The sequence below is a fragment of the Silurus aristotelis genome, assembly GCF_946808225.1.
Source record: "Silurus aristotelis genome assembly, chromosome: 24".
In the NCBI taxonomy this organism is placed as follows: Eukaryota; Metazoa; Chordata; class Actinopteri; order Siluriformes; family Siluridae; genus Silurus; species Silurus aristotelis.
This window is the reverse complement of record NC_139597.1, coordinates 19,642,272-19,657,136: the sequence shown is the minus strand read 5'-3', so window position 1 is coordinate 19,657,136 and position 14,865 is coordinate 19,642,272. Positions and strand designations below refer to the sequence as shown.

The following is a 14,865-nucleotide window of genomic DNA, read 5'->3' as shown; positions in this document are numbered from 1 at the left end:
ATTAGGAAGATCAACAGCAGGGACCAGTAAAGAAACATTTTTAAACCATGTGGTCAGATCACATTCCAAGGCTTCCACTATTTCTTTATATCCTTTAGAAGGTAGCAACCTGAATAATCTGTCCATAACTACCTGCTCAGTTACATTACCTTCTCTACTGTGACCACCTTTAAATAATATGAAGGATGTGTCTTTATTTCTGGGTTTTAATCCCCTGCATGGAGTGTTAAAGATCCACAGTAATCTCAGAACTCCAACTAAAAAAAACACACCAGTCCTCATTTCCAATTCCCAAAGTGATAACTAACGACAAAATGTATTAGCTCTGTTAATGGGGCTTCTGGTAATTTAATGAAATGTACATGATTATTCTCAGGAGGTACAAAATACAAGTGAATATTTGGTGTAGGATCAACATACAATTTTTTTTTTTTTAATTTACTGTATTTATTGTCATATCCCTTCTGGGGAAAAAAATAATAATAATAATAAAAAAATAATAATTATAATAAAAATATATATATATGCTGAAATACAGTTTATTTATATTGTAATTTTTTTTTTATTTTAATGCGGAATATATTGGCACTACATGTTATAGTTTGGAGGTCTTTGACCAGGTCTACTGGCATTAAAGGGCAAAATAAACAGAATGTGGTACTGTAATCTGTAAAAAATGCACTTATTCACTACTACCTATTTGTAGTTCTGTTTCCATTAGCAGTTCTTTACTCCAGAACAAAACCTCAGTACTACAGTATTACAACTCAATTCCAGTGTTTTCTGATTAAATATTTATTTCCTGAATGAAATTGGACAAACTTTCCGCGACATGGAACAGAAAGGACTCGTGAAAACAACACAATAAGTGTACTTTTGGGAACAGTTAAAAGATAATGATGATCATCCATGCAGGTTTAATTTATTCTCCAAAGACACCTGAGACTTGACTGAGCTGACAGTCAGTGGAATCCTGAGAGACTGTAAGTCGTACTGTGAGGCGACTCTTCTGAGACACGTCTTAGTTACTAGATGGAAGGTATTAATGTGAAATGTGGTGAATTCTTCATGATGTTTAGAAAAACTTACTAATGTTTTCTTATACAACTTTACGAGGTCGATCTGAGAATTCTGACAATTATAATAATTTATAACAATTATAAATGTTTCTCACACTCAGTATAAAGTGATTAAACACTGGATAGAAGACTGAAGATGTCAGTGTCCATCCAATAATAAGTTCTCCTTCCTCCATGTGAAGGTCTTTTCTCCTTTAATGAGAGCTTTCAGGCCTGTACAGTCTTCCTTATGTAGTTTTAGGGTTAGAGGGTTTTTAAGGTACTATATGTATAATGCATTGTGTTTTTAAGTTCAGTAATTCAGTTTTATTTTGTGTAGCACTTTAAATAGGATATTTTCATGATGCAGCTTTAAAGAAACAGTTTTAGTATAGAATTTTTATAAAACCTTCTCTATAAGTTTATGTCTAATGAGTGAGCCAGAGGTTTCGAAACCGTGAGATTTTATTTCTTTGTACATTTTATTTGAAACTTATTCAAACAAATTCCTGCTGTAGTGGTGTTTCAGTGTGTTCAAGGAAATGTCTGCACTTACACTTTCACTCGTACATCATCTAGTTTATAGAAATACATTTTTATTTATTTTTGACATATAATTATTCCACAGCCCAAAAACAGTTCATTAAACTGAGATGGAAAAAAAGAAAAACATTTGTTTCATTACATATAGTTACATAATTTCAAGAGGGAAAATATATCTCATACAGAATACAGAAATAAATATTTAAGATAGCAAACTTGAAATGAATCTTAAATAAGTGCATTCAGTTTTGTGTGAGTGTCAAGTTCTCGCCCTGTCTGCCTCCGATCAGCTCCAACCCCTGCGCCGGGTGGAGTAAGTGTTGTACAGGATACATTAACCTTGTATTCATGGTCCAGTCTTTATTGTCTCTGTTTAATGCTGTGTACAGGTGTGTGTTATAACATATCACACCCCTGCATGAGCCCTTGCTTTGTCTTTTCTCTGGTCTGCATATTTTCTATATTTTGTTGTGTAACCCAAACCCTTTTTGTGCTTTGTCCTTCGGAGTTTTCATTGGTACCTGCACACATCATCATAAAGAAGTTGTGAGGAATTTCAACACCTTTTCTGTTGAAATCTTATTCTTTTGTTTATTTGTAGACTCAGATTCATAAATTATTATTATTATTATTATTATTATTATTAATTTAACACACAAAACCAGTTATAATCCATTATAATGATGTCTCCCAGCATGAAACAGGAGATATAGAAGATAACTAAATTATTGACTCCACCCTCTTTAATAAAACATAATAAAGGCTTTTGAAGGTTTTCATCATAAAATAGATTGAATTCAAAGAAATGCTGAAGTAAACGGAAGAATAATTGAACACGCAGACAGATTTACATGTGGCTTTAAATCTAATTTGAATCCACATGGACTGGAAAAGTGACATCATGTGTTTTCATCTAGAACAACAATATAAACAACAACCAATAATAAGGCAATGACGAGTCATTGTGTGTGTGTGTGTGTGTGTGTGTGTGTGTGTGTGTGTGTGTGTGTGTGTGTGTGTGTAGTTCATGTGGTGGAGTAGCAGCAACCATAAATATTCTCTTTAGTGTGTTGCTACTGACTGATGTGTAAACTGATGGGTTTACGACTGGAAATTACTGTTATATAAATATAATCACATTATGGCTTTATGTAACTATACTGTATAGAATAATATTGTGTAGAGACACCTGACCATCACAACTACGTTTGGGCCTCGTCCAAACCTTTAGCACAAAGTTGGAAGCACTGAATTGTATAGAATGTTACTTATTATTTTCACTGGAACTGAGACCCAACCCTGTTCCACCCAGCAAATGCCCCTGTACACAAAGCCAGAACTTGCTCACTTGCATTAGTGTCTGATCTCACTAGTGCTTTATTATAATGGCTACGCTGGGACCAACTCCACATTGCCATACTGCCCCTGGTTGTGTTAAGGTACATCTCTGGTCAGGTGTCCACATACTTTTGGCCAGTGTATGTAAAAATCTGAGCGCTGTTGAATGATTGTGGTTTTGTATGGATGCATGTTGAGGATTTCTTGTTCTAGCTGTAGTCATCGAACAAAAGTCGATCAAAACAAACTTCTCCTAAAGTCTTTGGCCTTTATGTAGCTGAAAAGAAACGCATTTGTTACAGACTAAATATCAGCAACATGAAAACTTTGCTGGGAAATGAATAAACAAACAAACAAATAAAAAAAGTTATAGAAGTATATTACTGTTTTACAAATTTCTTCACCTCAAAAAGAAATAATGTTTGTAGTATATCATTTATATTTTTTTATCATTTATACCAGTGTGTTTATGTAAATGTTAATATTTAAATATACTGGAATAAAAAGTTATTTTGATTGAAATTCAAACTGATTCTCAATGATATTGTAATACCTCTTTTACATAATCGTTTTACTTACTATCCTGCAGTAATCACTATTCTCCTGCGGTACTCACTATTCTCCTGCGGTACTCACTATCCTCCTGCGGTACTCACTATTCTCCTGCGGTACTCACTATTCTCCTGCGGTATTTACTATCCTCCTGCGGTACTCACTATCCTCCTGCGGTACTCACTATCCTCCTGCGGTACTCACTATTCTCCTGCGGTACTCACTATTCTCCTGCGGTACTCACTATTCTCCTGCGGTACTCACTATCCTCCTGCGGTACTCACTATCCTCCTGCGGTACTCACTATCCTCCTGCGATACTCACTATCCTCCTGCGGTACTCACTATCCTCCTGCGGTACTCACTATCCTCCTGCGGTACTCACTATTCTCCTGCGGTAATCACTATTCTCCTGCGGTACTCACTATTCTCCTGCGGTAATCACTATTCTCCTGCGGTACTTACTATCCTCCTGCGGTACTCACTATCCTCCTGCGGTACTTACTATCCTGCAGTAATCACTATTCTCCTGCAGTACTTACTATCCTGCAGTACTTACTATCCTCCTGCGGTACTCACTATCCTCCTGCAGTACTCACTATTCTCCTGCGGTACTCACTATTCTCCTGCGGTACTCACTATCCTCCTGCAGTACTCACTATCCTGCAGTACTTACTATCCTCCTGCAGTACTTACTATCCTGCAGTACTCACTATTCTCCTGCAGTACTCACTATTCTCCTGCAGTACTCACTATCCTCCTGCAGTTGCTCACTATCCTCCTGCAGTTGCTCACTATCCTCCTGCAGTACTCACTATCCTCCTGCAGTACTCACTATTCTCCTGCAGTACTCACTATCCTCCTGCAGTACTCACTATTCTCCTGCAGTACTCACTATCTTGCAGTATTCACTATCCTCCTGCAGTACTCATTATCCTGCAGTACTCACTATCCTCCTGCAGTACTCACTATCCTGCAGTCGTACTGCAGGAGAATAGTGAGTACCGCAGGAGGATAGTGAGTACTGCAGGATAGTAAGTACCGCAGGAGGATAGTGATTACTGCAGGAGGATAGTGAGTACTGCAGGAGGATAGTAAGTACTGCAGGAGGATAGTGAGTACCGCAGGAGGATAGTGAGTACCGCAGGAGGATAGTGAGTACCGCAGGAGAATAGTGAGTACCGCAGGAGAATAGTGAGTACCGCAGGAGGATAGTAAGTACTGCAGGAGGATAGTAAGTACTGCAGTTGAATAGTGATTATTGCAGGATAGTGAGTACCGCAGGAGGATAGTGAGTACCGCAGAAGGATAGTGAGTAGTACTGCAGTACTCACTACTCAGTGATTGGTAGTACTGCAGTACTCACTATTCTCCTGTGGTACTCACTATCCTCCTGCAGTACTCACTATCATCCTGCAGTACTCACTATTCTCCTGTGGTACTTACTATCCTGCAATAATCACTATTCTCCTGCAGTACTTACTATCCTCCTGCAGTACTTACTATCCTCCTGCAGTACTTACTATCCTGCAGTAATCACTATTCTCCTGCAGTACTCACTATCCTCCTGCAGTGCTCACTATCCTGCAGTACTCACTATTCTCCTGCAGTACTCACTATTCTCCTGCAGTACTCACTATCCTCCTGCAGTACTCACTATTCTCCTGTAGTAATCACTATCCTCCTGCAGTACTCACTATCCTCTTTCAGTACTCACTATCCTATCAGTGTGAATATGTGAACAAAATATGAACCTGTAGATTGTCTCTCTGATTATCCTCTGTTCGGTGTTTCATGAGTTGGATACTAAGTTTTGAGATTAAATTACAAACCAGGATTATAAGCAATAGATGGATGGATGGATGGATGGATGGATGGATGGATGGATGGATGGATGGATGGATGGATGGATGGATGGATGGATGGATGGATGGATGGATGGATGGATAGATAGATAGATAGATAGATAGATAGATAGATAGATAGATAGATAGATAGATAGATAGATAGATAGATAGATAGATAGATAGATAGATAATCTCTGTAAGATCTTGTCTAGTGTCAGTATATTGCAGACCAAATACTGTAACACAGAATAAAATTCAACTCGAAGTCAAATCCAAACTCCTCATGGTTTATACAGACTTAAACACACACACACACACACACACACACACACACACACACACACACACACACACACACCTGCACACACACAAAGCATTACATATATTGTACTTAGTATTCTGCTAATAGATTTTAGCAGATGATGAAACACATACTGTAACCTATGGTTGCTTATCTGAATCACTTTTCCTGTATCTGACAGAGGATCAGGAACTCGCCTCACAGATGGAATTGCCATGAGGTGTTGGTGTTCCACCCAGCTTTAGTCCATCAGTCCTCATCTGTAGCATACAATACTGTGATGTTGACAAATTGTGTCAAGACAATCTATGGGTGTTTTCATACAGTGTGTTCCAGCATTCCAAGTGTGGATTGAACGTTTTATGTTTATATGTGAACACAACAGCTGAACACAGACGTCTAAAACCAACAACAAACGAGCTGTTCTGGTTTGTGTGTGCTTCTTTTTGTGGTCTCTGTCTGCATCACATTTTAGTTTATGAGTATAGAATTTGAGGCTTTTTTCTTTTTTTTTTTTACGGGAAGCTGTGGTTTCTTGTCTCCTTACAGATAATAATAATAATAATAACTGTGTCCAGTTCTAACCAAGTTATCTACAACACTAAAGAGACCACAGAGGGATGTAATGTACAGGCTGTATGACAGTTAAATGCATTGCCTTCTAAATGCTGATTGGCTGATACCATGTTTTTATTAATCCAGGAAGCATTTGGAAACAGATTCAAGATGATTCAGTACACCAGACTGCAGCTTCATCAGAATTCGAGTTACAGAAATCCAGTGATCTCAACCCCACCTCCAACAGAAGGCCACAAACTAAACCTTGCAGACCTCATCAGAGTCTGAAGCTGAACATAATGTCTGACTAATGTTAAGTTAATCTCAGAACGTTTCTGTATTTCTTTGTGAAATCCAATCTGCCCTTCTGATTACTGCTCTTACTGCTGAGGAGACCTTTACAGTCTTGTGCCTTGGCCTTGACATTTCTGCTATTTTTTAACAATGGACCTTGATACGTTCACCTGGACTATGAGATCTGCCCTGTGTTTTTATTTTTCACAATGTTTCTGCTGTGAAACTCTGTACATTGGCTGGTTGTAAGTACAACAGTGATTTCTTTCATTTTCAGGAAATTCCATATTTATGTATTTTCTTTGCCCAGTACAATGACTGGTTGATTTCGACTTTTTTCTCAGCTTTAAAATTGACTCCCATCGACAGCTCTCTGGTTTTCACCTATAAGTCGCATGTTCCAAAATTTTTTAACACAAAAATAAGCGTTTTTACAAAAAAGGTGCTATATTTAACTTATTAAACTCACTGCCCATTTGCCCTGCAGTTCCAGTACTTTTTAAGGACGCTGTATATCAGCAATACACACATAATACACCTGCATACACCTGCGGGGTTCTGCACAAAAATCATCATTTAACCGTTTACAAAAAAAAAAAAGTTTAATGCACGTTTTCTCATTCTTAATGATCATTTTGCAGTATTTGTTATTGCAATTAATTATTAAAAGTAAACTTTTGGGAACGAAACTCCAAAGCTATAGAGGTTCTGATCAAATGATATTAGATGTCTGTTGTAGTAAAATTGTGTTGTTGTTGTTGTTGTTGCGTTGGGACCTAAATAACAATTTCTTGATTTGGGAAAGGAATTGTTGTTTTAAACACAGTTAGCATGCGTACCTAGACATATTAGACAGAAACATTCTAGAAAGTTCCAAACAGCATCAGGCAGATTAAAGTTCTGTTTGTGAATGAATAATGACTGTTTTCCCAGCAGCTGTTTCTTCAGTGTTTTTCAGTGCTTTTATAGAATTCGGTTCCCTCACCTCATCCCTGTTTTACTCTCTGACATTTTTCCTTCACAGCTAATTGATTGCATGTGAAATGCCCATTGTGAAAGACGGCATCACTGGGGTCTGACTTCTAATGTACTTGTGATCTGAACAAGTTTTAATTCATGAGTTCATTTTTGAAGTTTCTTTGTATTGTGAACACTAAAATACTGAGGTAATTTGCAGTTGTTTTTTTTTAAATAAATATATGTGAAAACACCCAGATACATAACAGTGCACACACATTTAGAAACTAAGTGTGGAAGCAGGAATGCAAAGAGACCATTGTCATCACATAGGGATAAATAGAATCTAGTTATTTCTATGCAACAGATGAAATCTGTTTCTCCTCAGAATCAGCTTCAGCCTCAGCATCCCCCATTAGCGGCTGCCTTTTCTTCAGCTCACGCTGGTATTTGGCCATAAGGGAAGCATAGATGCATCCGTAGGCGGCTGCAGCAACCATCATGATGCACACAATACCACACACCACGCCAGCAATCACCACAGTGCCAATGGCACGACGGACACTTATAGGCCGGTAACGTTGCTTAGCACAATCCAGTGGCTCTGACTCACTCTGTACCACGGCGCCCCCAGGCTGCGGTGCAGCAGTTGCACGTGCACATGGAGTTGCACCGCCTTTTGTTGCTCCATTCTCATTATCCACTTGGAGACAGTAGTTAAACATCTCTACAGGAACACTCCGGATGTCACGTCCTCTGAGATCTTTGGGGAGAGTACACTCCACAGCATCCACATAACCACCTGAAAGAGATCAAATAAAGAGATACAATGAAACAACATCCTGCATCAACCTCATTTATAATCTTCTGAACCTCCAACGGGTCAAACACTAGCTAACAATACCAAAAGGGTCAACAGTCCACCAAGTATCCATTCGAGGCTGGAATCTAACATCAGCCAGACATAAACACATATGTTTTAGTAAGTCAGCTTTTAGTGCAGTTCCACAATCTGATTTAAAGAAGACTAAAATTTCTCTTCTCTAAAAAGAATGGAATTTGCAGCAACTAACTTTTAGCACCACTGAACATTTCCTTCTACCTCGATAGATGAGCCACTCCATCCAGTTCTTGAAGTCACGCAAATTGCAGTCACATTCCCATGGGTTGGAGCCAAGCTGAAGGTGCTGCAGGTTCTCAAGTGGTTCAAACACAGCCCTGTCCAGTGCCTGGAGTCTGTTTCCAGCCAGAGAGAGCCAGATCAGACCATGCTGATGTTCTAACAAACCAAACGGCACAGCACCCAGGCCATTCAGTGAAACATCCAAACACTGAAGGCTCCCCAGGCCCTGGAGGAGGTCACGGTCCAGTGCTGTTAGACTGTTGTTCCTTAGATTAAGTTCAGTCAGGTTCCCCAGATCAGTAAACACATGTGCTGGCAGGTTGCCCAGGTAGTTGTTAGATAGGTCAAGCCTAACCAGTGAGCTAAGGTTGTTGAAGGCTGAAGCAGGCAGAGATGTAAGATGGTTGTTGGGCAGGAGGAGGGTCTGAACAGTTGAAGGTAGCAAGGAGAGGGCAGGTAATGTACTCAGGTCATGTCCACCACAGTCTGCCTCAGTGGAACTGCATACACAAACCGATGGACAACTGGAACACAGCTGAAGGTGCAGAAGCAGCAGGTAGAGCACACAGTGCACTGCTAAAAACAATACAAAAAGAGAAGTTTAATCACTATTTTACTCAGTATTCAGTCTGTTCTACTCTCTCTTTATAAATACAGGAGTGAAGAGACAAACATCAAACAGCCATTAATGTCTCTTCATTATATTAAAAGTGAGTGTGTGTGTGTGTGTGTGTGTGTGTGTGTGTGTGTGTGTGTGTGTGTGTGTGTGTGTGTGTGTGTGTGTGTGTGTGTTGTTTGGAAACCAAGACTGATATAGATTATTAATGAGGAAGGCCAATGCAAACTAAGACTGGTGCAGTTCCCATGATGAACATCTTTAATCTTTTCTCAGAGTCAGAATGTTTTATGTGTAAAGAATTTGACATGAAATTGAGTGTTTATTTAATTACAGAACAAAGTGTCACTGATAAACACACTGCTGATGAGATGAACTTTCTCATGCATTCATTCCAGCATTATATATCTAAAAGTATTTTGCAAGGGACTTCAGCAGATGTTGTACAATAAGGCTGATTATACTTCAGTTGAAGATTATCAGTGTGTTGCATCGGTTCAGTGGATCGTATTTGACGCCTCACAGCTTCCACACTGCAGTTTGATGTTCAGCTCAGGGTTACAGTCTGTGTGCAGTTTCTCATGATGTTCCTGTGTTCATGTGAGTTCTTTTATTTCCACCAAAAAGAATAATGAGTGGGTTGATTAGGTAAATGCCCTTAGCATCTCTGACTGCACTCCCTTCAGCAGAGCTTCATAAATACTTCTGTGTCCTGTGTGTCTCAAAGAGAACTTCACTCTGAGATGTGATCATCACCTCGCAAATGATATCCTACTGGAAAACGAATTGTTCTTGCACATTCTCTCTCTGCTGTTCTCTCTCTCTGTAACATGATCTGTTGTGTGTGTGGTGTGTGTAATGTCTGTGTGTTTTCAGTGAAGGTGGATGTTCATGTTTAAGGTTATATGGACACCAGAAACACCTGAGACTTGCCCTTTGGTTTGGACTTTGATCCGAGTGAAATAAGAGAGTGGACTTTCCACTGTCTACTTTTTTCACCCTTTTAGTAGTGAATATGCAGATTCTCAAGAATCTTAATGTCTGGTGGGAAATTCAAACATTCATCCATTTATCTCCAGTAACCACAGGATGCTAGTCAGCGTGATGCAAGAAACACTGAAGCAGGAGAACACAGCGGATCTACAGCGGAGCACATATTCACACACTCACTGGAGTGCAACCTAATAGCATGTTTTAAGAGGCAGACAGAAACCAAAGAACCTGAGAAACTCTATACAGACAACAACTGAGCTTATAGTTGAGCCGATGATACTGGAGCTGTGAGACGGCGGCAGCGACGATGTAGTTCAGGTGAAGGCTGTAAGAAGAGTGAAAGACTGATAGATGGACAGATTTAATTAGAGAGAGAGCATCAAATATATTAAATATCAGCTGGTGTGTGTGTGTGTGTGTGTGTGTGTGTGTGTGTGTGTGTGTGTGTGTGTGTGTTTAGTGAGATGGTGTAGGAGCAGCAGAAGCTGCCAGTTTAGTCAGTTAATATGAATATAAACAGATTTATCTCATATTTATAATAATCACATGAAATGTGTAAAATTGGACTGCAGGTTTTTACAGGGTCGTTATCGTGTTCTGTACTTTACACAATCTGTGTTGGTGAAAAGTCGGAAATACAGAACATTCAGAATTTCCTACCCTGTTCTCTTTATAGGGTTCACAAGTATTTGGACAATGATGCAGTGCTGGTAATGTTGCCTCTGTACACCAACACTAGATTGAAATTAATGCAATAATAAAAAGAAATTGAATAATAATAATAATAATAATAATAATAAAAAAAAAATTACTCTATATATTCACAAATTAGTTCAACCAAAAGTAATTGGACAAACACAAAAAGAAAAAAATATATATAAATATATATATATATATACATAAAGGAATCGCCCGTTTATCGTGGTGCTTACGTTCCAAATCCGAAAACAGAAAAACACAATAAACAGACGCCACCACAAAAATACAGTACTGTACTGTTTTAACATTTTACTTCATTTTATAATTAATAATTATATTTGTATTAGTAAATTTTATGATTTCAACATAACTATAAGTGTTTTGGTCACAAGTTAGTTATGTGGCAAATGTACAGGGGCAGAATGGTCTTTCTGTCCGAATACTTATGGCCCAGTCTGTATATTCCGATGGTAATTTCTCTTCCCTGTAAAAAAAAATACTGAAATAGAAAAAAAGCTGTTTTGATTGAAATAAAATGTAATTATTATTATTTCTTTGCTTTTTAACACACACACACACACACACACACACACATAAACACACACACACACACACACACACACACACACACACACACACACACACACACACACACAGAACTGTGAGACATTAATATCATCACATAAACAATCTGACAGACTGTATGAGAGTGTGTGTGTGTGTGTGTGTGTGTGTGTGTGTGTGTGTGTGTGTGTGTGTGTGTGTGTGTGTGAGTGTGTGTGATCATCACACTATAACCAGCATCAGAGTATCATTAGCAGCAGATGGAATGAAAATTCTCTGTATCTCTTTAGTCTCCTGTGTTAACGCTTCGCTGTGTTATGAACTCTGTGTGTGTGTGTGTGTGTGTGTGTGTGTGTGTGTGTGTGTGTGTGTGTGTGTGTGTGTTATGAACTTACCCACGCTGTATTGAGAGTTTCCTCCGCAGTGGCGTTTTGCAGTTCCAGCAGTGAGCCACATCGCTACAGCGGTTTCCTCCTCAGAACTGGATTAGCATCAGTCTGCCTCGATGTCCACCTTCAGGCTGGGCAGGTGTCTGGGGCGAGAGTGCCAGAGAAGTGCAGCATTTTTGTGTATAACGAGTTCCACTGGTTCAGAGTTATGAGTTTCAAAATTCCAGTCCTGGAAAAGTCAAGCACTGCAAAGTTCTATTTTTTGTATTTATTTTTTTTTCCAAGTTTAGCAATTTAAATAAGCATTTTATAAACATGATGTGACTGAGGATATATTGAGTTTAAAGGATGAGGTGAGGAGATCAGACTCCAGGCAGAACCCAGGCATTAACAGACTGTTAGTCAGTAATAAAGGATCTAAAGGATCAGAAACAATGCTGAAGTGAGACTGCACACAGAGACGGTGTGTGATTGTAAACAGGTGAGTTCTGCAAGTAATCCATGTGGATGTGATGTTCCAAGGACAGAGAGATGGTTGGCAGTCCGGCGTGTACTGAAGCAGGAGATGTGAGAATACTGTAATGTGAGATGTGAATTGAGTGAAGAAAGTCTACAGTGAATCCAGCTGGATGGTTTTATTTGTCTTTTGACTTATGGCCTCTTTTACTGACACAGAACCAGTGAAGCCACCTGAGATGGCAGCTCTATACAGTGTGTTGTAGATTTCACACATTTAATTTTTAAATGTGCAGTATATGTGTGTGTGTGTGTGTGTGTGTGTGTGTGTGTGTGTGTGTGTGTGTGTGTGTGTGTGAGAGTTGTGATGTTTGTCCAGCGCCCCACAGACATGCGACTATATTGAGATCTGTGTTTGGGTTCCTGCATGTCACTTTTGTGTGCCAGTTTTATTTTACTTCTAGAAGCTTCTAATTTATTGTCACAGCAATAAAGATGTCCTAGCCTGACGTTACCTCCACCCGACGTCACTGTGACTAGCTCTTTGGTGATCAGCTGCTGTTTTAGTGAGAAACATTTGGCTGAATGGCTTCAGCTGTGTGTTCTGAGATGAGATTAACTGGGGTTTTAATGAGAAGGAGATTCAGGTCTAATGATCCTCTAGCATACACCTGACATGTGAAGAAACTGAGAGATTGTTGTCACATGCATAGAGTGAGAAGAAACTTACCAGATATTTCTGCAGCTCTTGTTCTTTCATCAGTTTCGGAGGAGTGTCCTGAACTTGCCGTCAGTGTGGTGCCCCATTTTCTCCCCCTGACGTTGGCCTTCACAAGTGATGCTTTTGGCTTACATGTGACCCTGAGGGAAAACAGTAAAGTCTTTTTGTTTTTCTATCGGAATATTGTTTTAATGTCATAACCTCATAATCAGCTTACAATACAGTACAAAACAAATATTTATGATGATAAAAACTGAAACATGAATTATATCATTCATGTGATTATTTTAAATACAGAAAATGATTATTATAGTGAAGTGGAGGATTATTATAGTAAAGTGGAGGATTATTATAGTGAGGTGGGGGATTATTATTATAGTGAGGTGGAGGATTATTATTATAGTGAGGTGGAGGATTATTATAGTGAAGTGGAGGATTATTATTATAGTGAGGTGGAGGATTATTATTATAGTGAGGTGGAGGATTATTATAGTGAGGTGGAGGATTATTATTATAGTGAGGTGGAGGATTATTATAGTAAAGTGGAGGATTATTATAGTGAAGTGGAGGATTATTATTATAGTGAAGTGGAGGATTATTATTATAGTGAGGTGGAGGATTATTATAGTGAGGTGGAGGATTATTATTATAGTAAAGTAGAGGATTATTATAGTGAAGTGGAGGATTATTATTATAGTGAGGTGGAGGATTATTATTATAGTAAAGTAGAGGATTATTATAGTGAAGTGGAGGATTATTATTATAGTGAAGTGGAGGATTATTATTATAGTGAAGTGGAGGATTATTATAGTGAGGTGGAGGATTATTATTATAGTAAAGTAGAGGATTATTATAGTGAAGTGGAGGATTATTATTATAGTGAGGTGGAGGATTATTATTATAGTAAAGTAGAGGATTATTATAGTGAAGTGGAGGATTATTATTATAGTGAAGTGGAGGATTATTATTATAGTGAGGTGGAGGATTATTATAGTGAGGTGGAGGATTATTATTATAGTGAGGTGGAGGATAATTATTATAGTGAGGTGGAGGATTATTATAGTGAGGTGGAGGATTATTATTATAGTGAGGTGGAGGATTATTATAGTAAAGTGGAGGATTATTATAGTGAAGTGGAGGATTATTATTATAGTGAAGTGGAGGATTATTATTATAGTGAGGTGGAGGATTATTATAGTGAGGTGGAGGATTATTATTATAGTAAAGTAGAGGATTATTATAGTGAAGTGGAGGATTATTATTATAGTGAGGTGGAGGATTATTATTATAGTAAAGTAGAGGATTATTATAGTGAAGTGGAGGATTATTATTATAGTGAAGTGGAGGATTATTATTATAGTGAAGTGGAGGATTATTATAGTGAGGTGGAGGATTATTATTATAGTAAAGTAGAGGATTATTATAGTGAAGTGGAGGATTATTATTATAGTGAGGTGGAGGATTATTATTATAGTAAAGTAGAGGATTATTATAGTGAAGTGGAGGATTATTATTATAGTGAAGTGGAGGATTATTATTATAGTGAGGTGGAGGATTATTATTATAGTGAAGTGGAGGATTATTATAGTGAGGTGGAGGATTATTATAGTGAGGTGGAGGATTATTATTATAGTGAAGTGGAGGATTATTATAGTGAAGTGGAGGATTATTATAGTAAAGTGGAGGATTATTATAGTGAAGTGGAGGATTATTATTATAGTGAGGTGGAGGATTATTATAGTGAGGTGGAGGATTATTATTATAGTAAAGTAGAGGATTATTATAGTGAAGTGGAGGATTATTATTATAGTGAGGTGGAGGATTATTATAGTGAGGTGGAGGATTATTATTATAGTA

At 38.2% G+C, this 14,865-nt stretch overlaps 1 protein-coding gene across 3 annotated transcripts in view; it reads right to left on the bottom strand.

The window, feature by feature from the left end:
* Positions 1-6,760: 6,760 nt before the first annotated feature.
* The window catches only part of lrtm2a (leucine-rich repeats and transmembrane domains 2a), a 31,265-nt gene continuing 23,160 nt past the window's right edge, over positions 6,761-14,865 (bottom strand). For 2 of the 3 annotated variants that reach the window (XM_083527898.1, XM_083527897.1), the window contains 4 exons: positions 13,018-13,148; positions 11,838-12,060; positions 8,550-9,146; positions 6,761-8,249 (listed from right to left, as the gene is read on the bottom strand). In XM_083527898.1, the coding sequence (XP_083384024.1) occupies positions 7,804-8,249; positions 8,550-9,146; positions 11,838-11,898 (1,104 nt within the window). In that variant the 5' untranslated portion in view covers positions 11,899-12,060; positions 13,018-13,148 and the 3' untranslated portion in view covers positions 6,761-7,803. The remainder of the gene's footprint in view (positions 8,250-8,549; positions 9,147-11,837; positions 12,061-13,017; positions 13,149-14,865) is intronic. The other variant, XM_083527899.1, reaches the window with a different exon arrangement.